General features: G+C 46.6%; 1 protein-coding gene and 1 long non-coding RNA gene across 3 annotated transcripts in view; one reads left to right on the forward strand and one right to left on the reverse strand.

The window, feature by feature from the left end:
• Positions 1-23095, reverse strand: part of PPM1H (protein phosphatase, Mg2+/Mn2+ dependent 1H) — a 272860-nt gene that overhangs the window by 55285 nt on the left and 194480 nt on the right. For both annotated transcript variants that reach the window (XM_021091936.2, XM_084956249.1), the window contains one exon: positions 13386-13504. In XM_021091936.2, the coding sequence (XP_020947595.1) occupies positions 13386-13504 (119 nt within the window). The remainder of the gene's footprint in view (positions 1-13385; positions 13505-23095) is intronic.
• LOC146403302 (uncharacterized) lies at positions 6889-10795 on the forward strand. Its single transcript, XR_014803501.1, has 2 exons — positions 6889-7180; positions 8647-10795. It is a non-coding gene; the product is annotated as an uncharacterized LOC146403302 (long non-coding RNA).

Genomic DNA, 23095 nt, shown 5'->3' on the forward strand with positions numbered 1-23095 from the left:
TTCCCGTCACAGGTCCATACTCCCTGGGAGCGTCCACTGGGTGACAGCAGAGGTTTCACACTGTATGACTTACGAAGACACATTCCACCTTGTTAACTCAGTGTACACCCAATTACACCTCAAAAGTCAGTATTGGGAGTTCCCACTGTGGCTCAGCGGTCAACGAACCTGACTCACATCCATGAAGACGCAGGTTCCATCCCCGGCCTCCCTTGGTGGGTTAAGGATCCGGCATTGCCATGAGCTGTGGTGTAGGTTGCAGACGCGGCTCAGATCCAGCGTTGCTGTGGCTCTAGTGTAGGCCAGTGGCTACAGCTCCGATTAGACCCCTAGCCTGGGAACCTCCATGTGCCATGGATGCAGCCCTAAAAAGACCAAAAAAAAAAAAAAAAAAAAATAGTATTTACCTCCACCATGTGATAGCCACTTCGATATATTTTTTCCCATACTAATTAATTTGTTTAAAATACTCATCTCCATATGCCAAACTGATTTCACAACCCCCAAATGGGTCCCTCCTCACAGTTGGAAATGTGGAAAGAGGAATTTGGATAGCTGCTTCAAGTAATTTCAAATCAGGAGCTCAGGCTTTGAGCAGACAAGAGCAGCAGGTTTCTAAGAGGTTCCTTCCTGAATATTTACTGACTACCCTACCAGGTGCTAGGCATGAGCACAGGTACATGGGCCCAAAGTTAGCAGCGGTAAAGGATTCGCGCAGAACAACATGCTTTGAATCTGTCTTTTGCAAATATCATCAATCATGTAACACATGTAAAACAGAACCAATATTTCAAAACAGAACCGTCTGGATGACTTTTAAGAAAATTTCAGATTTGGACATTATTTCTGACTCAGTATCCACTTGGTGTGCATTAGCACTTGGCTGGAAGAGCTTCATATTCTAATCAATAACATTTAGCTCTCCCATAGGTATGAGTCAGAGATCCTTGTTTGATGAGCACACAAATATGGAACGATTTCTGCTTCCCTGGGGACCATTCATTCTGAAACAAACATGAATTTCATTGACATTGGCTTTTATGTTTCATGAGACCGAGTCAATATGTACAAAACAAAAGTAACCAAAGTTGACCCCATATCCATGAATGGTGGACAAAAAAATAGCAAATTGTGTGCTACAAAGAGGGTTTGGCTGCAGAGATCAGTTCCTCCAGTCTGGCTGTGTGGTCCTGTGTTACAAAGCTTCTCTCTTTGCTCACCTGAATATCTGTATCCCGGAGCACCAAGTCCTAAGGAATCCCCTGGGAGAAGCACTTACACTCTGGGACAGTAGCCCATGCTACATCCTTTCAATACTTCCATTCAGGTGCCCTTGGATGGGTACCATTACAATGTGCAGAGCTCAAGCATCTCAAAGTAACCACAACACTTTTTCAAGTCTTCCGTTCTCTCTTAAAAAGCCATGAGAATTTTGCAAACGTAAACTCATAATCGATATTTATTTCAATGTACAAAAGTATTTCTCCCCCACCTCCACATCTGCAGGTGAATGAGATGCTTATTCTGTGGCTGACTATACTCTTTTGGAATCCTCTGCTCACCTCCACATTACTTGAGCCCCAGGGTAAGAAACACAAGCCTCAGGCTATGGGCATCAATCTTAGTGGGGGGGTGGGGGGGAATGGACATAGCACTCTCACTCTGGGCTCCTCACCAGGGGGGCTGGCTCTACTGCTTTAGATGGCATACTGCAAAGGCAGCAACTGCTAAAAGTTTCTGCCATCACCTCACTCCTAAGACAGAATTCGAATACCTCCACCATTTGTGCTGAACTCGCTTCACTCTAAGCACTTGTATTTTTCAAACTTGAGTGATTCTTAGAACAGCTTTTTTGTAAGACAGGTATTAACAATAACTTCATTATACAAGAAAATGGAGGTCACCCAACTAGGAAACAACAGAGATTAGGCTCACCTCCAGGTCTGCTTCAAAGTGCACTGTGCTCTGAACCATCCTAAAAAAGCTGTGAATTTGTGTGAATACCATAAAACGGCATGATATGCAACAGGAATGCTTAATGACTAACTTTCATCCCCAGAGCATATGATAAAACATTTTAAAGTCCACCCCTTCTCCAGGTTTGCACAGAAGTTTAAACATATCACCTTCTCAGGGTGCCTCTTCTCCTGAATACGGTGGATGGTCAAGGTCGCTGCGGAATTAGGTTTAACCTGAAGTCTGGCTCTCAAGTTGTTCTACTGATTGTAAATTGAGAGATCTTAAATCTCCACACTGCAATACGCTATTGTTCACAGAGTGATCCGAGGCCACCCAGAAGGATCAGGAAAATTTGGGCAGGGAGCACCATTTACCCAGGATGAACAGGAAAGAGAAACCAGCAAGGTAGATACCCTGGCAGAAAGGTCTCCTGATCCTGCCTGAGGCCTGGATTATCCAGGTTATGGGCACAAACATCAGCCAGGAAAAAGAAAGGCTCAGCTCAACTGGGACCCACTGTTGGCACCAAAGGGCTCACCTTCCCCTGCAGCTCCCATCCACAGCCTCCTCCTGAACACAGTCTTTGGTCCACGCAGGTGGACAAAGAGGTTCCCAAGCACCAGCAGGAAGATAAACAGGGAACTGGAGTCACAAACCTGCTGAAGAGCTCAGTCTGCCCAGGGCTTGTTAATCATTTCTGAAGGCTGCTGCTCATACCCACAGTCAGAATAACTGGGGCCGCCCAAGGTCAAATCTTAAAGATACACAGGAATCACCTGTGAGGCTTCAGAAAAAAAAAAAAAAAAAAAAAAAAAAAGATTCCAGCGCTTTAGGAACTCTGGGATGTTTTAATAACCATCCGAGATGAAAAAGCTTCACTGTCGGTAAACATCCCTCTGCCAGTTTGGACATGGGTTTGTCCTACCCTTGACTGTAAGCAACACTGGGACAGGGACTGTTTTATTTTATTTTATTTTATTATTACTTATATGAAAGTGTCACATCTGTAGTTATATAATGGTCATAACAATCCAATTTCACAGGATTTCCATCGTCAGGGACTGTTTCAATCTACATCGGATTTACCCTGGGAGACTGCCGAGCCTGATTTAATCCTAGTGGAGTCTGAAGCTAGAATTGGCAGAGTATCATTGTCTTTGCCAGAGCAACAAGGTGAAGGACAAGAAGCGGATATGTTACCAGCATTTCTAGTTCTTCCAGAAAGATGCACGTTCAGCTCTTCAGCGAGGCGTAGACCTAAGACCTTACCCTTGCTCTGAATAAGTCTTGGATTGACTTGTGTGAGGTCAGAGGAACAGGAGAGGAGGACGAGAACGTTCAGGGTGCGGTGCTCCAACTCTCCTATGTGGATCCCTGGGGGGAGCCCAGAACCCAGAGGTTTAAAACCAAGACCCAAGCAGCTTCTGAGGAAGAGGCCATGGAGGGTTAGCCACTTCATGGGACCGTCAGCTTGAAACCAGCAATGCTGATTTCTTACCCAAAACATGGTGGGTAGAGAAGGGGTGGCAGGATAAACAAAAAACGTTATCTCCGGTAAGAGTGAAATTTTTTAACTCCCGAGGAGTGAAGGTTGGACACAGGAAAATGTTTCTTTGGCAGGCGTGTAAAGTACCTGGACATGTGGTGGAGTTTGTAGCGCTCACTTCTCTGGAATTTCCTTAAAAACAGGATCTTATAAATAGGCTGAGGATTGGACCATATGTCCTCCTAAATATACCGTCAACTCTATATTCCTGTCCTCCTATGTGTCATTTTATAAAGGTGCAGAGCTCTCAAGGGTGGGAAAGTAAAATAATGTTAGCTACTGCCATCCTTAGCGTGGCATTCAGAGTTCGCCTAACTTACGTTCGGCTACCAGCGGGAACGTTATCCAGCTGACACATACCAGTAAGCGCGGAGGCTGAAAACAGTGACATACTCCTGTACTGGCTGGCAAATAATGACTGTCCCAACCCCCCACCCCCATCTGCTGCTCTGATCCTCCCCTGGAATCCCCGTGATGTGGTAAATAACGAATTAATGCCTGGCACAGTGGGGGGGCTTCTAGGACCCAGATGGAGCCTATTCCTCTGTGTTGACTGTCAAAATATTTTGAATATTACCTCCAGCTCCCACATCCCAAGAACACACGACTTATTCTCACGCCTCTGGGCTTCTCCTTGTACTCTGCTCTCTGCTCAGAATGCCCTTCTCTTCTGCCCTCCACCCGCCTGGAACTCCGCTCCTATTTCAGACCTTTGGTTCAAACACAACCTTCTCCACTGAGGCTTCCCCAGCCCCAGTCTCCCCTCCTCAAAACCAACACTCCCTCTTCCAAAAGCCACAGGGCCTTTCTGTTAACCCCCCTTCTACATTCTGTTTTGCTTGTTATTGATGCACAGATTCCAAGAGATCGATACCTCCTTCACTCCTGAGAAGTGAAAAATAGACTTAGAGGAAAAATGGTATTGTTTGACCAGTTTCCAGAAAGCCAGCCCCTGGGCCGTCTGACCATCACTATGAGGTGAACACAGCCTTACCCGATAAGGTCCTTCCTACCTGAGGACATGCTTTGGCCACTGAGGGGCTTGGTAACCCAGCTCCTTGGCTGTGGCTCAGAAAGGTGCAGGGGTGCCTCAAAAAGTCCAGCACGGAGGCAGATGTAAAGTCTGTGCATGGATTTGAAAGAAAGAAAGAAAGAAAGAAAGAAAGAAAGAAAGAAAGAAAGAAAGAAAGAAAGAAAGAAAGAAAGAAAAAAGGAAAGAAAGAAAGAAAAAAGGAAGGAAGAAAGAAAACCCAGGAGTTCTCTTGTGATACAGCGGGTTAAGGATTTGGTGTTGTCACTGCCATGGCACAGGTTTGATCCCTGGCCAAGGAACTTCCATGCTGGAGGAGCAGCCAAAAATAAATAAATAAATGAATAGACAAATAAATAATAATAAAATTAAATAAAATTAAAAAACGCCCACCTCAGCAACCCCCAGTGACAGAGGAGTAACTGAGGGGAGTCCTCTTCTCATCGATTACGGCCCCACCTCATCTACGCTCACTGGGCACAGTGGCAGTTCGACAGACCTGCCCACTGGGAGTAGCCAGCACACCCTGACCCTACTTCAGTCTCCTGCTTCTCTCAACTGCCTTCCTTTTTCTTTTAGGTTTCTAGCCTCTCCTTACAATCAAGAAACGAGCATCTTGACACATAGACTTAGGCTGTACACTTCCTGAGGCAATGATCAGATCTTGCTGACCCTTCTACTCTCTGCCTAGTGATATTATCAGACACACATAGCAGATACTACTTGCCAGCCTTTGTCCAGTGCACTTGACCACACTACCACATGCCATTTGATGATTAGGTTCTGTCATTAGCCCCATTTACCGGTGGGGAAACTGAGGCAGAGGGTGGTAACACGATTGTCCCAGCCACACCTGGGGACCCAACCAGGCAGTCACCAGGCTCCACATCCCTTGTTCTTCACTTCAACTCAATGTCTAATATGCCACAGTTGTACAATTAAGGTTTTTCGAATATAAACACAAGTGTCCCCTGGGGTTCCTTGCTGAAAAGGACACTGGCTATTTTAACAGCGATGTGGGCAAGTGCTTGACATCTTATAAGTTCCCCAGATGACTGCGAGCTAAGTCACCTCCCTCCATGAACTGTACAACCCCAAATGCCACTCACTGCGGAGGGGCGGGAGAGATACACAGCTTAGGAGGAGAAGAAGGGGTACAGACAAGGGCTTCAGCTATTCAAAGGGTCTGAGGGGGAAAGAAAGCCTTAGAAGTAATTTGGCTACTTTAGGAACAATACATTTCTACTCGGCATCAAGAGGGAGGCGTGTGAGTGGGTAAAGGGTGAGCAGATGATCAATAGGGAGCAAGCCGGCTGGGCATCTCTTTTCTTTCTCCTCCCCGTGGCCTGACAACGCCTGTCTGTCTGGGTTTCCAACCATCTGTAAAGACCTCAGAGCCGCCACTGTCCTCATGGGCAGAGCGGCGGGGAGGAAGGAGGGGAGCATCGAGTCATTTATCACTGTCGGGAGATGTGCTACCCACAGCAGGACCGGCTTTCTTCCCTGCTGCTCCTGCAGCTAGAGCTGCAAATCTTGAAAAGATGCAGAACATGCACATCGAAAATAACCATTCATCATCGTGGCTCCAGGAGCCCGGGAGCGGCCCCTGCCATCGTAAGGCTGACCCACCCCGCCTTCAGCACTGGACCCCGCAGGAGCTTGGAACTCGAGGCCTTTTCAGGCACCTAATCTCTGTCCCAGCCCATTTCCAGCTTGGACAATCTGCTGAAGTTTGGGGCTAACATTTTCTAAAATGCCATCCAAGTCCCTCCTCTGTCGGCAAAGTCAGACTTACATATTGCTTTCAGCAATCAGACTGCAGCCAAGGTGGCCCGCAATCATTAAATTATGAAAATACAAGTTGCTGGGAGGAAATGAATCTCAGGTTTAACTCGAGAACGGCCTGCTTTCTTGTGAAGTAATTACAAAATTAAAATGTGCTATTTCTCCGGTGAGTATAAGAAGCCTCCTTGGTGAAGTCTATGGCTCAACTGTGACGTCGGGATTTGCACCAAGGCGGGCCGGGGCAATCCTTCTGCGCCCCAAAGACGCGAGGCAGGGACATCTGCAGACAAATTTCCAAAGACTGGGTTAAAAGTGATTAAAATCAAGAAGAGGGACGAGGACAAGGTTTGAATTTTCCAATTACTCTTTAAAACTCAAAAGTCAGGTTGTTAGAAACTGCAGGCTTTCCAAGTCAGACTAATAATGCTGAGCTAATTAGACCCACAGGCATGGCCAACATATAAATTCAGCCCAAAGGAGGGACACTGTCCCTTTAAAAACTGCCTGGGGATCAGTGGAAAAGCTAATGAGGAGTGTCAGTTGGGGCTGCTTTATTAGGTGGTCCTCCAGAGGATAAAGCCTGGGGTTTCTGTAGCAGGGCTTCTGTGCTTGATTCAATAAATCAATTTATATTAAATGCGGGTACAGCTCTGGAGCTGGCTTCATAAAGCATTCCGCGGCGTTTCTCAATCTGCTTATCCACTTCCCTGTCAGCCTGCCTGAACACGCTGTCAGAAGGCATCGAAAAGAGCAATAAAGAACAAGAGGCTGAACCGACGATATTTGTGAAACTCCACCCAGCAGGTCCAGACCATGGCTGCCCCCAGCGAGTTTCTCCCCAGGAAATGTTTGGATTGTTGGTAAGGAGCCCAGTGCTGTGGGGCTGCGGCGCTCAACCCCACTCGGGGCTTCAGGCAGCGGATTGAGAAGAAAGGTCACCCCAAACAGAGTGGGAGGGGTTGGATGGGAAGTAGTTTTTTAATCCGATCGTCAGGGTCTGAAATACTCTCCAAGAACTGAAAGGAAAAGAAAGAGGAATAGAAGTGCCAGCAGCTGGCACAGCCCAGGAGGCTGTGGGGAGAGGCCCGGGGAGAGGGGTGTGCTGCTGTCCAGGGCAGAAATAATGGGTCTTCCTTCATGCTGCCCTGCAGGCTTGCCAATGAGTGACCGCTGCAGACGCATGGTCCCTAAACACTATGACCTATGTCCCTGAAGTTCTGAAAAGTATAAGGAACCCCCCCCCCGCCGCCCCCCCACAGTGTTAGACTCACAGTCTAGCAGTAGTGGGGCCAGAAGCCAGAGTGCGGCCACACCATCGCACTCTCCCTGTCTGGGCTCAGCTGTCTTTTCTCTTTTTCTTCTTTAACTCTTTGCTGTTGGGACCTTCCGTGACAGACAGCATCTGGCTCTGTCCTCCACCCCAGGTGCACCCGCACCCTTACATTACCCAGATTGCAGTACCATCTGGTAGCACTTTTTGTGCTGACGGAAAGGTTCTCTATTTGCACTGTCCAGTCCAGTGGCCACTAGCTACATGTGGCTCCTGAGCCATGGAGATGTGGCTGGTGTGATTTGGGAAATGAATTTTTACTTTTATTTAAGTTTAACTCATTGAAATTTGAATGGCCACAGTGGCCACTCTGTTGAGAGCACACAGAAGAGAAAAGCTTTCCTGGAGTTCCCTTGTGGTGCAGTGGGTTAAGGACCCAGTGTTGTCACTGCAGTGGGGTCACTGCTGTGGTGCGGGTTCCATCCCTGGCCCAGGAACTTCCGCATGTGTGGCCAAAACAACAAAAACACACACATAAATCTTTCTTTTGCCTTCCTAAAAGAAGTGAGTCCCGGGAGAAAAAAAAAATGGTGGTGGACCCTACTCTGTTCCCAGGGGAAAATTCTCCAAAGTACTCTTAGTTTCATGGGAAATAAAGGAGGGATCAATTACCCTGATGTGTCATCAAGTTAAAATCTTAAAGAATTAAGGCCTGCAAGAGATAAAAATGAAAGTTTACCATCAGTGAAGCCTCTGTAGTAGAATCTGTCTTTTCCAGAAGCTCTGAAAAGCAAAGTCCATCCCCCACCAGGCATGGAGGCTGGCCGTGAGCAGCAAAGCGAGTATTTTATAAATGAGAGACCTAGGCCCAGGATTTGCCCAAGGCCCCAATACCAGTACCCAAGGAGCTTGTCTCCCAAGACAGTACTGTCTTTCCTAAGCAAGCCAGGCCATCTGAAGTTACCAGGCCAGCCTTCCCCCTGAAATAAGACCATTATAAATGTTAAAAAGGCTCTGCTTAAAGAAAGTATTCTGATGTAGTTTACTCTTAACCAGAACCATCTGGAAGCAATCTTGCATTCACATGATGGACTTCTCATCCTCTTTGGCCCTCGCTCTCGCTACAAATCCCATCAGCCCAGGAACAGCTGCTGGAGAATCTGGCCCGACGCCAGGGGTGCAGCTACAGCCCCCTCTCGGGTCCTCCTGGGCCCCCAGCTTGCTCATCACCCCCATGCGGCCGGACGCAGAGCACGAAGAACATGGATCCTACATGAGAAAGCAAAATCACCAGCGGTCACGGGAGCGGGGACTTGGTGCCACAAAGCCAGCTGTGAGAAGCTGTTGTTTCGGCTCGGTAACACAGACGCTCGCTGGCAGATTGTGGCCTGAGACAGCACAGAGGGCTGTGGGTCAGGACACTCTGCTCACACTGCCAGCTAGTGTGCCTCGTGCAACAGCGGCTGCACACAAAGGGCTGGGGAGGAGGGGAACAGACTCGCACCGGAGTTCAAGGATGGGGTTCTGGCACCAAGACCAGGGACACCAGGCACAGAAAGTGAGAGCTGGGACACATCAGGGACCAACTCGGCACCGGAGGTGTTGGTGGAAAATGCCTTTGTAAGTCAAACCACTGTGTGCAAACTATCTGAGCGGAGGGGGAAAGGCCGCCAGGGAAGAGCCAGATTTCATTAGGAAGGTCCTGGTGACAATAACCTTTTGTCCTCTACACAGTCTGGGCCTGCCAAGCTGCCTCACGGTCTCCAAGAAAGCATGAGGGTGGGAGAGAAAGGATCCCCATCAGGAGGCAACAGCCTCATCCTTAATTATGAGACAAGCCTTCCCAGAACTGCATCCTCTCCCACACTTCCTCCTGGTTGCAGACACACCACAGAAAGCTGGCAGGATGCTTCTCTAAGGGGAGCAGTCAATGTTCCTCAGAAAAGGAGGTTTTGGGTTTGGGGGGGCCCCTTCCCCACCATCTCCATCCCTAAACTACACACAGACTTGGAGTGACGAGTGTGAAGCACCACGGATTAAACTGGCCAACGGTCCATGGGGTCAGATTGGGAACTAGAAATGTTACTACCTTAGCAGCTCCTGACATGCTTTATTCCATCCCCTTGTCCTCTAAAGGATGGCCAAGGAGACACTAATCCTGGTAGATGGAGGTGCCCTGCTTAAATGCCTGTCGGAGCTCAAAACAGAATAATGATGTCAACGCTTACTCTTAAAAAAAGTTGATGCGTTGTATCAGAAAGGGTCCTGGACTAAGAGCCAGAAGCCTGGGTTATTCTCACTATTTTGCATTAGTGGCAGCTCAGTAAACCAGCTAATCCCTCTGGGCCTCCATTTGCTCAACTGCAAAATGGGAACAAAGAGGAGGCCTCATTGGGCATCTGGCAGTTCAGCATCCTAGCAAACAGTGCGTACCCTGAAGTGATGCTGCCTGGGTTTGCAGCCCGGCTTTTCCCCTCGAGGAACTCAGCCCCCCGTGCCTCAGTTTCCTCACCCGTAAAATGCACCCCCTTCACAGGGTCGTGCGACATGAGGAATCATGTAAAGCTGTCATCACAGAGCCTGGACCTCAGCTCTCCCATTCACTGTCAGCCAGCCTCGTGACTCTCATGATTAGTGGGAGATGAGCAGGGAAATAATTTCCACAACTGGGTCTTAGCTGTAAGGATTCAACAGCTTGGCAATAGGTGAATCTTTATTTGTTCGAAAGGTTTCAGAGAAACAATTTCACAGGCCAGGGCTAATTCTGAAGCCAAGACACATAAAGAAGGGACGAGGTCCGGCCTGATCTGTCTCCTTGAACATGACCTATCCCAGATACTCATCAGTCTACTTCTGCCAATCCCAAGGCCCTGACGGTCCTCCGAGGCTTTTGCGAGAAAAGAGGCTGCAGATCCTCATCTCCTCCCACTGGATTAATTTGCCAGCCCTTCTCTTTCCAAAGACAACTCAGAAAGGCAGCAAACTGGGAGCCTATGTTTCTTCGGTTCTACAACACAACTGCTAGAGTTGAGGTTTTCCGTTAGAGGTTAAAATCATTTCTTAGAAGAACTCATTAAAGTTTGGAGGGGGGGAAGGGAGAGTGCACAGGCAGTGGTATAAATCGGTTTGAAACTTCCCAACTTCTTCCAACAAAAATGTAAAGAGCTCTCCTTTTCCTAGAGCATCATTTTCAAATCAAAAGAAACAACAGGTAGGAAATATATACAAAGATTTACATCAGTCTCTGCTCCTAGCCAAAGCGGCGAGCCAACAGCCACGTGGGGAGCTTTGCTGAAACAAATGGGCAAATCATGTCTGAGTGAAGCCATTCTCAGGCTTGGCTCCAAAGTTGCTTGGTCCCTCCTGTGGAGTTCCATACAATGAAATACAGCCCATTTATGAACTGTTTACTTGCTTAAGACCATGCTAATGTAGTGTGTGCATGTGTGTGTAACCTGCGTGTGACAGGAGAAACAGAGAAGGCAAAAGAGAATAACTGTGTGTGTATAAAGTTGGATATAATCTAATTCCTGCAGTTACCTACATTAAAAAAAAAAAGCATTTAAAAAGGGTTCTCTTTAGCCATTTGTTTATCAAGTTTGTTTTGACTGCTGAGATCTAATTTGCCTTTTTGGCAGAGAAAGAACATATAAACAGCCTTGCCTCGAGCTCGGCATGGCTTGTGTGCGGGCTCCTCTTTCCTACCCCTCCCACTGCCCATCCACAACACTGGCCTTCCCCCCATCAGCTTCTGCCAATCACACTTTTCTTCCCTTCATCCAATAAATAATCACTACCTGTGGACTACATGTCAGGTACAGGATGAGGCGCCGGGCTCCCCCTCCGGGGGCTTACAGACCAGCCGAAGAGACATACTTAAACAGAATAATCAATCGATAACTTACCCTTCCAATCGTCCCTTGGCCTAAATCGTCCAGTTTCTTGTTTATTTCCTTGCCTTCTCTATTTTCTGCTTCCATCCTTCTATTTGGCTCTGGAGACCTGATCTACATATTTCTAGGATCCTTTTCTTCTAGGTACTTGAATCTGCTTTCTCCCCTGGTCAGTCTCCTTCAAACTCCTCTGACAACAGCCTTCCTAAAACATTGCTTTCATCATTTTTACCATCCTCAGAAACACACAAGAGCCACTGGCAGCCTCCCATAGTAAATCTCAACTTCCCTGCCTGGCTTCCCAAATTCTCAATTTTGTTCCCTCGATACCAGCTCAGCACAGACCCTCCCTCTCTATGAGGCCATTTTCCTTGCTGTCTCTCTGAGCTGCTCTTTTTGTTTATGTGTTTACAACCACATGGGTTCCTAACCTGGGATGCCTTTCCTTCCATCTTTGCAAATTCCACAAAAGCCGGACCAAACTCTGCCGCGGCTTTCACCTCAAACTTTTCCATAAGAAGTGCTGATTTTGCTGACTGAATAAAAATGCATTTGCAAGAAAACCCAGTCTGGAGCCACAAAGCTCCAGAGCCCAGAGCTGCAAATACAGCGAACCCTTTCCATTAAATCCGACCATGTTTTAGAGTAGGGGTAAATATTTTAGGCTTTGAGAGTCATAGAGTTTTTGTTGCAACTACTCGACCACCCTGTTGCAGGATGAAGGTAGCGACAGATCGAACTAAACAAATGAACATGGTTGTGCTTTTTAAAATTATTTACAGAAAGGGGCAGTGGGTGGAATTTGGCCCTCGGGCTGTAATTTGCTGGCCCTGTTCTGGATGAAGAGCGGATATTGGTGAGGACCTTCTCCTTTGGAGGGCAAAGGACAAGGCAAAGTACCTTAGATCAGCCTCTTATCTTCCCTGAGAAGCTCAACTGTTCCTTTAAGACAGGATGTACCCTAGGAGCAGATTCCCAGCCTAAAAGTCATCACCATGGGAATTTGGGCTGTGACCATCTGTTACAGCTATTTTGGTCAACAAAGAGGAGATAATGGAATCTACTTCTTTGCCTGTGCTGGGGATACAGCCAGGAAATAGACCACTCTCTCATCCTGCTGTCCGCCGGCTGGGGATCGAAGGGCCCCACAGTGAATCCTTACCTACGCTCCATGCTACGTCTTGCTCTCTCATTTCATCCTCACACCAGCCCTGTGAAGTTCAAGTACTTCATCATCATATCTGCTTTCCCATTGGAAGAAAGAGATGAGGTCTTGGTAAAGTGGTTTTGCTGCACTTTATAGGCGTGTTTGGGGAATTAGATGCACCTTGTCCAGAGTTCTTACTTCAATATGAATGTGTGATGAAGTAATGAGGAGAGCTTGTTACCACTTGTCCTTACAACCACCCTTCCAAAAGGACTCTTTTTACTCTATTCACGGAAAATTGGACTCACAGGGGTTAAGTAGCTTGTCCAACTTTGCCAATTCAGAAAGGTCAGAGTTATGATTCACATCCAAGCTGGTCTGGCCACATAGAGCTTTAGCCCATTTCTTTGAACCCTGCTACCTCTTTAGTAACCCTGACCTTAAAAACAAAAACCACCCATGTTTAATGAATTTTAAAAGCCCCCAAATGCTTGCTGCGTGTGAAGCGAGGAATTAAATCGGTTTCGTGGGTCTAGTATCCCCGAGGAGAGCAGAAAGACAAACCAACAGCCAGATCTGAGAACAGGCGCCCACGCGAATGCAGCAGAAGTGGGCGTTAATCCTTTTCCTTCCCCACAAACCCAGGTCTCTGGCTGCACCTCCTGATCAAAACTACACAAGTGGCTTTTTATGGTGGTGATGCTTCCTTCCCACCCGCTGTGGCAAGGCCGAGGCAGAGGGAGCCGTACTCTTACCAGCCTGTCATATTAAAATCCCTGTAGAGCATCTTCTTTCCAAGTTCCTTTCTCTGTACTCTCCTTGGAAACTCCAAATGTGTGAACTCATTCCCCAGCAAGTGAGGCTGCATGAATGCCTAATAGCAAAAGAAAAGAAAAGAGAAACACACACACGCAAATTTAGAAGAAAAACTAAGACCCAAGGATGTTTTACAAATTGAGACAGGCTGCATTTCAGAAATAAGAAACTGTTCTCGGGAGTTCCCTTGGTGGCTCAGTGGTTAACAAACCCGACTAGGATCCATGAGGATGCAAGTTTGATCCCTGGCCTCACTCAATGGGTTAAGGTAACTGGCATTGCTGTGAGCTATGGTGTAGGCTGGCAGCCCTAGCTCTGACTCGACCCCTAGCCTGAGAACCTCCATATGCCGTAGGTGTGGCTCTAAAATAGCAAAAAAAAAAAAAAAAAAAAAAAAAGAAAGAAAAAAAAGAAAGGAAGAAAGAAAACTGTTCTCATATGGGAAAGAAATAGATTTAAGAATCTAAATCCAGGACTTCCTTTGAGGCTCAGTGGTAAAAAAAAAACCCACTAGTATCCATGAGGATGCAGGTTCAATCCTTGGCTCTGCTCAGTGGGTTGAGGATCCGGCATTGCTGTGAGTATGGCAGATGTGCCCTGGATCCCACATTGCTGTGGCTGTGGTGGAGGCTGGCAGCTGCAGCTCCGATTGGACCTCTAGCCTGGGAACTTCCATATGCTGCCGGTGCGGCCCTAAAAAAAAAGAATCTAAATACAAACAGAACATCATCAACAAATAAAAATCATGAATGTAATTTACAAAGGGATGTGACTTTTTCATTTGAAATGATAAATCAGTTGTAATGAAAGACACGTATCTCTAAAGTAAAGAAAAGGTTGTTCACTTTTTAATTCAAATCCAAGATGGTTTCACTTTGCTGAAGGGCACCTTGAGGAGGCAGGAAAGCTCTCCCTGACTCTCTCCTCCTTGGCTTCCTCTGCTCGCCTCCTGCTCACCTCCCAGTTATCACGGCCTTGCCTCTGAAAGCTGCATGTGAGTCTCCATGTCAACACACTGGCCTGAGAGAGCGAGCTGGGTCTGGATACACCAGACAGGAACTTTCTGTTGGACTCCCTCCATTTTGCTCTGCAGTAATTTGATCATGTAATTGGAAGACTATTCCAGAGCAGATGGCTTCCGCCCCTCCCCCAAATCTCTCTTCACACTGCAAAAGTCTTGAGCAAACAGCCACTTAGGGAATTGCTTTGAAACAACAAACAGTCTCATTGTCACATTCAAAATTCAAATCCAGTTTATCCAAGAGATGAAATGCTCAAGCATTAACCTCCCCGCTCAGAGGCCACACACGTAAGCAGACCTGCATTTGCACTGGGGCTTTCCCACACAAGCCCTGTACACCTGCTCAGCAGTAGTGTAGTGGAATGGATCGCCGCTCCCCCACCCCGCTTTTGGCAGGGAAAAGAGCGGGCAGAGCAAATCACGGCCTGGCACTGTCAGAAAGCAAGGGATCCCTGCCACAGGACAGATGGCCACGGCCTCGGTCTACTGGAAACAGGCACCTCCCGCAGCCTCTTTTCTGGGACCTGACACTGGCAGGGCTCCCACTGACTCTCACCGGGGTTCGGAGGTATTACTTGGATGCCAGTCCTCAGAAACTAAGCGGCTCGACAGTCAAAGGAAGCAAGCTGAGTTCTCCCCAGGCTGTTCAGACTGGCCAGCTAATGGAACTCTGAGTTAGTGATGCTGAACGGGCTTGGGGACAGGATGGGATAGGACTGGGGGCAGTGGGAGAGATGTCTTGTCTGCAGTAACCCCAACAGGTTCCAGGCTGGGGAGGGGGGTCGGGGGGGGGGGAATTCTGGAGCATCTCTGAAGGGCTCTGAAGCCTCAGCTAGAAATGAGACTTGAGCTGCCTATGGGTACCAAGGATGCTTAAACACTGGGTTTTGCAGAGAGGTTCCCTGGGAAGCAATGAAGAGAACTAATATTCACAGGGCAGGTCAATAGGATGGGCATTGGGGGATATGAATTTGAATCCAAGCTCTGCATTTATAAGCTGTGTGATTTTAGTGGGTGACTTAACTGTTCAGTGTCTTTACCTGCATACGGAGATTAATTGCAGATTTATCTCACACTGATTGTTTGTTTGATTGATTGATTGATTTTTGTCTTTTAGGGCTGCACTCGTGGCAATATGGAGGTTCCTAGCCTAGGGGTTGAATCGGAGCTGTAGCCACTGGCCTATGCCAGAGCCACAGCAACGAGGGATCCCCAGCCCACCGAGTGAGGCCATGGATGCTAGTTGGGTTCGCTAACCGCTGAGCCATGACGGGAAGTGCTATCTCACACTGCTTTAATAATGAAATGAAATGATGTCAATAATGCACTTATTATGATTGTTCCTGATCGTAAAAAAATTTATCCATCTAATGATTATCAAGTCCTACTGCATTCTGAGTACTGCGGTAAGTGTTTTGTGAGCTTGCATTTCACACCCCCAACAACCTCATGAGCAGGACCCTACCTAATCTGTGGCGCCTAGGGCCACAGGAAGATATGGACCCTCTATTCAAAATAAAAAATTTCAGAGTTCCTGTTGTGGCTCAGTGGGCTAAGAACCTGAGTAGTATCCCAGGCCTTGCTCAGTGGGTTAAGGATCTGGTGTTACCGTGAGCTGTGGTGAAGGTCACAGGTGCGCCTCGGATTTGGCGTTGCTATGGCTGTGGCGTAGGCTGGTAGCTGCAGCTCTGATTCAACCCCTAGCCTCGGAACTTCCAAACACCATAGGTACAGCCCTAAAAAGACAAAAATAAAAATTTCAAGATGGTAAAAGCAGCACATTAAATCACAAGTCACACACCCACGATGGCAGCTGTACTGACAGAATAGATACAATTTTACTCCTTTCCTTTATGTTTGTCCACCCACGAAAACTAAGGACCAGAGGCATTACTAGTCAATGAACGGCAGCATCTACTACTCACCCTTCCTCATCTCTCAGAACTTTAGACTGTATCAGCATGGCAGTTTTGTCTACCCCCAGATCTCCAAGCTGAAGTAACACTGATTTAGGGGTTACCACATCTCAGGCACTTGAAACACCTTATGCTACAACGTCAACAAGCCATCCTACAACGCACATGCCATCGACTCAATCTACAAATGAGGAGACTAAGGTCCAGAGAAGTTAGGCCACCTACCCAAGGTTATCAGCCAGGACTGGGGGGGTTCTAGAGTGTAACAGCAAACCCATAACCCTCATCCCAACCCTGGTATCGACCCTTTCATCTGCACATACATGTACAAGAAACAGTAAGGGGTCAACAACGGGTTCAGGGCCCTTGATCCTGTTGCTCCTGAACACACGTTTGAAACACAAAGAGGCAGCTTGCGAGGCTTCAGTTAACCAGAAATTATAGGAGTTCCCGTCGTGGCGCAGTGGTTAACGAATCCGACTAGGAACCATGAGGTTGTGGGTTTGATCCCACAACCTCACGCTCAGTGGGTTAAGGATCCGGTGTTGCCGTGAGCTGTGGTGTAGGTCACAGACATGGCTTGGATCCCGCATTGCTGTGGCTCTGGCGTAGGCCGGTGGCTACAGCTCTGATTCGACCCCTAGCCTGGGAACTTTCATATGCCGTGGGAGCAGCCCAAGAAATGGCAAAAAGACAAAAAAAAAAAAACACAAAAAACCCCAAAAATTATAGATCTGCACACAGCTTGGCCACAAGGATGTTCCTGAAGTAGTGAGAAGAAATCCTTTAACAATATGAGTGACTAAACTAGCATAAATCCATGCAAAAGAATTCTGTGCCATCACTTACAAAGGTGCTACAGAAAATACGAGCAGGTTATCAAGCAATATGCGCCTGTGAGTGCGCATGTGTGTGAACTGCTGTGAATCATGTCATGTATACAGATCTATATAGGATATATATGTATACATAAATGAGGATGTGTGTGTATAAATATAGGTACACAATGCATAGGTATATTACATAACAAACAGGTTTGGATCCAAAAGGCACTCTTAAGTACATTTTGTATTCTCACTCTCGTGCCTGGCCAGTTGTACTGGGAAAAGTTTGCAGGGTGGTGAGGCACTTCCTAGCAGCCTGCTATTTGCAGTGGCTGCCTTGCCTCTCCCTCTGAGGATGGGCAGGCCCAAAGAGGCCATGAACCCTGTGTCACTTGTGACATCCATCATGTGCAGAGCCTTTCAGGAGTCTCAACAAACCACCTGTTCCTCCTGTTACATAACAGGCTACTTTATGTCATCAATTCTAAGATGCCCTTTATTAGATGTGCCATCATTTTGTTACCTCTAGGGAAGGGGTAGGGGGTGGGGGGAAGCTGCCGATTATAGTATGCACCATGCTTTCTTACCACTCCAAATTTATAATTTGTGATTTTTGAAAGAGCTCCTTTAGACGGGGACAGATGTCTGTTATCTATCACTGTGTGCATATTTAGGAAGGAATACATAAGTGAAGCGTATTGGTTAAGGTTATTCCAAAACATTTTCACATTTAGAATCCAATGGCACTCATCACTTTCCAACTCTGAATCATTCCATACTTGTGATTTTCCACACAAGAGCAGGCTGTGTTGCAGGGGTGCGTCAGTGATGCAGCATTTCTTAAACAATCCACAGCAGAACTACAAGCCTCAGAGGCAGGGGTGTGAAGGCCAGAAGCAGCTATGCAATCACCCAGAGCTGGCTTCCTTCTGACTCTCACTTGGGGAACATGGCTGAGCAAGTCTGGTCACACCTCCCCAAACCCCTTGGCTGACTAGGTGCATCCAGAGGCTGAAACGGTGCTTCAGTTTGGATGGAGTTACTGGTGTTAAAGGAAAAAACAAACAAAAAAAAAACAACTCAAGAGCTAAGCAGAACAAATAGGTGGCTGATGAGTGAAAAATGAGATGCTAAAATATCATGGGACACATTCCTGTTGGCTTTCTGAGGAACACACACTTCTGCTCATTAGTGTACCTTTCTGTGCAATATTCACGAAAGTGTGCATGAGGTGGTCTATCTCAGCTCAGGCTGCCATATCAAAATGCCACAGACTGGGGAGTTTGAAACAACAAAAAATTAGTTTTCCCAGCCTGGAGGCTGGGAAGCCTAAGATCCACCTACAGCAGGTTTGCAGCCTGGTGAGGGCTCTCTTCCTGGCCTGCAGGTGGTCCCCTTCTTGCTGCGTCTCCCGTGACCTTGCCTCTGTGCTCCCGTGGAGAGAGAACTCAAGCTTTCTGATGTTTCTCATCAGGAAACTAATCCTATCAAATCAGAGTCCCACTCTTATGACTTCATTTCACCTTAATTACTTTTATAAAGGCCCTACTTTCAAATTCAGCACATTGGGGGTTAGGGCTTCAGCATATGATTGTGGGGTGGGGGGATACAAACATTCAGTCCATAACATGGCCTTATATGTATACAGGTACCTACACACAAAGTCATCAAAACATTATACAGTATTATCTGACCGGTTTTCTTTTTAATTTATCTATATTTATAAATACTTCTACCATTGAACATGGATTACTTTCATTTTAAAAAGACACTAACAGGGAATTCCCTTGGGATACAGTGGGTTAAGGATCTGGCATTGTACTGCATTTAGAGTGGATAAGCCATGAGATGGGAGCAAGCACACATTAAGATCCCATTTCCACAAGCAAAGTGGAAATTCTGGACACTCTGCTACACATTCCTTATGTATCTGCTCTGCTGGATATAGTTTAGCTTTTCTCTTTGATGATGCTATTTGGATATGAGTATGTTAAACACATCTGCATGGGAGTTCCTATCGTGGCTCAGTGGGAAGGAATCTGACTAGCATCCATGAGGATACAAGTTTGATCCCTGACCCCACTCAGTGGGTTAAGGATCCAGCATGGTGGTGAGCTGTGGTGTAGGTCACAGGCACGGCTCGGATCCGGTGTTACTGTGGCTGTGGCATAGGGCGGTGGCTACAGCTCCTATTCGACCCATAGCCTGGGAACCTCCATATGCCGCAGAAAAAGACAAAAACGAAACAAAACAAAAAACAACCCAACTCCATGGTGATGCAAGTCATATCAGCTATACCTGAATATGTCCATTATTTTTAAAGCCTTAGCTACACTCTAGTGCCCAGTATAATAGCACTGACCATAGGAAAGGCTTTCAATAAGTACTTGCTAAAAGAATGAATCCTGAACATTCTGACCTGCTTTACACAATTTACCTTTTAGTGATTAAATTTTACAAAATAATACAGCATCACTTTCAATCTTTAGACAAAGATAAAGCTAAGGTCCATGGTGCATAAAAACAATGTTAGACACGCATTACATATTTTGGATTTAGTTAACTTTCTATAATTTGATAGGTATCTTCCTGTAAAACCACGTGTGTGGGTGCAATTATACCACTGAAAACTCCGTGATATTTCACAATCCTAAGAATATCTAAATAATATGATTTCTCTTCTCTATCTAATAAGCCTGCCGACTAGAAACTTAAGAAATGTATTTTATACTAAAATCCAATTTCAAGTGTGCTAGCCTCCCCCATGTAAGAAAAAAATATTGGATCTCTTTTTGTACCTCCATTGTTATCCTGAATTTTGAGGTTTTCCATCAAGGAGGGATAATGGAATGCTCCTGACTGAAGGAGAGGGGTGGAGGGACACCCGTAGCACAGGTGTGTACCACAAATAGTGCCTGGGCGAAAAGGCGTGGTAACCACTGCCCTGGCAAAATCAAAGGCTGGTGGCCAAGAGTCTTTTAAGGCCTCTGGACTGTGCAGGTTTGCTAAAAAAGAAGGTAGGACATATTCTTGCCACTAAGTGTCTGGACGGATAATGAGAACACATTTCCAGATATGGTTCTATCTGGCCAGGGACAAAAAGAGGTATCTTCTCTAGGGAGAGGATGCTGGAGTAACCTACTGTGTCAAGAAGGAGCAGGGTACCAGTGATGGGCTAGGAGGGTGGAACTTCTTCTTCTGGCTGCTCCTCTCCTGGAAAGAAACCAGCTCCAGGGGAAGGGGATGGAGGTGAGCACCACACTGTGAGGAGATAACCATTCCATCCCAGTGAGAATCTCGGGTGGCAGAGGGATTGAGCCATAACAAGAGGGGACAAGCCTGAGGAAGAGAAGCCTTGTGGGTCCTTCCAGGGAGCCTCTCTCTAGAGCAGAGGGGATGAGTGACCTGAACCCAGGTCTGCCCTGCTCCACAGCATAGGGACTTGAGCCCCAGTCTCCTGTGCTGGGGGAGGGAAGAAGGGAGGGCTCTGAGCATTTGGGCAAGGCAGGGAGGGAACAGGGAGTGGAACCATGAACCCAGGTCCCAGAGAGTGATACGCGTATACTGGTTTGGGGAGGAACCTGAACCAAGTTTCCTGCAGACACTGAGACGGTGGGTCCTGAAGTGACTCAAAATTGCCTGCTGGGGAACACAGATGCTGCCTCCTTTTAATACATTTTCCTCCTGCTGCCTGGTGGTCAGCTTGCCAGAGAGTAGTGCCCACCACTGAGGGGATCGCCCCAGCTTTGGGGGGCATCCAGCCAAGAGAATTCCTGCAACTAACACAGGAGCTCCTGCAGGAGCCCCTGTGCTCAGAGCTCACACACTAGCAGGGGAGAATGAGGAGGGCTTATAAGTGGAAATGGAGTTATCTATCTCCAGGGAACAAAAAGTGGGGCGCTGAATGGGGGGCTCTGAAAAGGGTCTGTCAGGTAAAGGCTTTGGGGCCAGTGCAGGAAGAGCGGAGGCATGAAGTGAGAAGAACACGGGGTATGTGGAGGGGGCGCGGCTGCTTTTGGAGCTGCTCAGAGGAAGAAAATGGTTGGGGCAGAAAGGAGGCAGGAGCGTGGCTGCCTGGCCAGCCTATTCTGCTGCGTGACTTTGAGCTCTTGCAGGAGGACCCCTCCTCAAAAAGGGTGATGTACACTTCAAAGACGTCAAAGTACTTTAAAGAAAAAAACCTTTTCAAAGACGTATAATATACATACAGTACCATGCTCAGATCATACACATACAGATGGATGAGTTTTCACCAACTGAACACACCCATGTAACTGGCACCCAGATCAAGAAAGAGAATATTATCAGCATCTTGGGGTCAGGACCCCATTCAATTTTTGCTGCTGCCCCCAAAGGAAGCACTACCTCCGCTCTTCCCAGCTGGCGTTGCCTGTTTCTATTGGTCCTACGGAATCCTACAGGTTAATGTTAAGTCTATGAGATTCACGGTGGGTATAGCTACACCTTGTTCATTCCACCCTGTGACTGCCTCACAGTTTAGCCATTCCATTCGCCATGGTCATTTGGATGGTTTCCAGCTTGGGCTCTTACGAACAATGCCGCTATGCCTGTTTGAGTCTTTTGGTGTGAAAAGTCACGCATTCTTTATTAAGCACATACCTAGGAGTGGAATTGCTGGATCAAATCCCTTTTCCAAAGCAGTTTTTCCAATTTCCACTTCCATCATCAGAATGTGGAAAGTAAAAATACTTGTGTGAAAGGAGAGGGTGTATTCCCGGAGAGGGGAATGCTTTGTAAAATCCTTTAACTAGAAAAAATGTATAGGAATTAATTTTTTCAATGTTTGGACTTCTCAATATGTGAAAGGAAGTGATTAAAATGAGGATTTTTTTCCGTGTTCAACACAATCTTTAAAAAAAGTTGATAGAAACTATTACATTTAGAATGGTCCTACTGTATAGCACAGGGACCTACATCCAGTCTCTTGGGATAGGACATGATGGAAGATAAAATAAAAAAGAACTTGTGTGTGTATGTATGTGTGTGTGTGTGTATATATATATGGATGACTGGGTCACTATACTGGACAGCAGAAATTGGCATAACACTGTAAATCAGCTATACTTTAATAAAAAAATAAAATGTTCTAAAAAAAAAAGTTGAGTTCCTGTTGTGGCTCAGTGGTTAGCGAATCCAACCAGAAACCATGAGGTTGTGGGTCTGATCCCTGGCCTTGCTCAATCGGTTGGGGATCTGGCGTTGCTGTGAGCTGTGGTGTAGGTTGCAGACCTGGCTCGGATCCCGAGTTCCTGTGGCTCTGGTGTAGGCTGGTGGCTACAGCTCCGATTGGACCCCTAGCCTGGGAACCTCCAGATGCCACGGGAGCAGCCCAAGAAATGGCAAAAAGACCAAAAAAAAAGTTGAATAATCTCACCCTTTTCTTGCCCTTAGAGGGAAAAAAAAAACTCAGATTACACAAGAGGAGAACTGGAAGCTTTACATTTCGAGATGATTTATCCTGATAGAAAGTCTAAGGCCACGAATGAGATGAAATTAATAACGTTGGCCAAGCCATTGGTGATCACCAGCGGTCATACTACTGGTCAAACGACATGGTTCTTCCAGAGCCAAGGCTGCTGCCTGCTTTACATGCAGGAGGAGAATATCCTGGTTTGGTTGTTTTTTTTTTTTTATTAAAAAAAAAAAAAAAAAAAAAAGGGAAAAATGTGAAATGGCTGAGACCTAAATATGGATGGGTTGGAATCTTTCATAAAGAATTATCTTTGCCTAAACTTGTCCTTAAAAATCTCAAAGTAGCAAGAACCACACTTGTATATATAAGCTGTTACAGAATTGGATATTAAATAAAATTCTGTCTGATTTAAGTGGATGTCAGGGAAGGTTCACATTTAAATTTCAACGTGGGA

Source organism: Sus scrofa, chromosome 5 (genome assembly GCF_054392235.1).
Source record: "Sus scrofa isolate SSC_HxYL_T2T_F1_AM1 chromosome 5, Sscrofa_HxYL_maternal_Yorkshire_Landrace_v2.0, whole genome shotgun sequence".
NCBI classification, from domain to species: Eukaryota; Metazoa; Chordata; class Mammalia; order Artiodactyla; family Suidae; genus Sus; species Sus scrofa.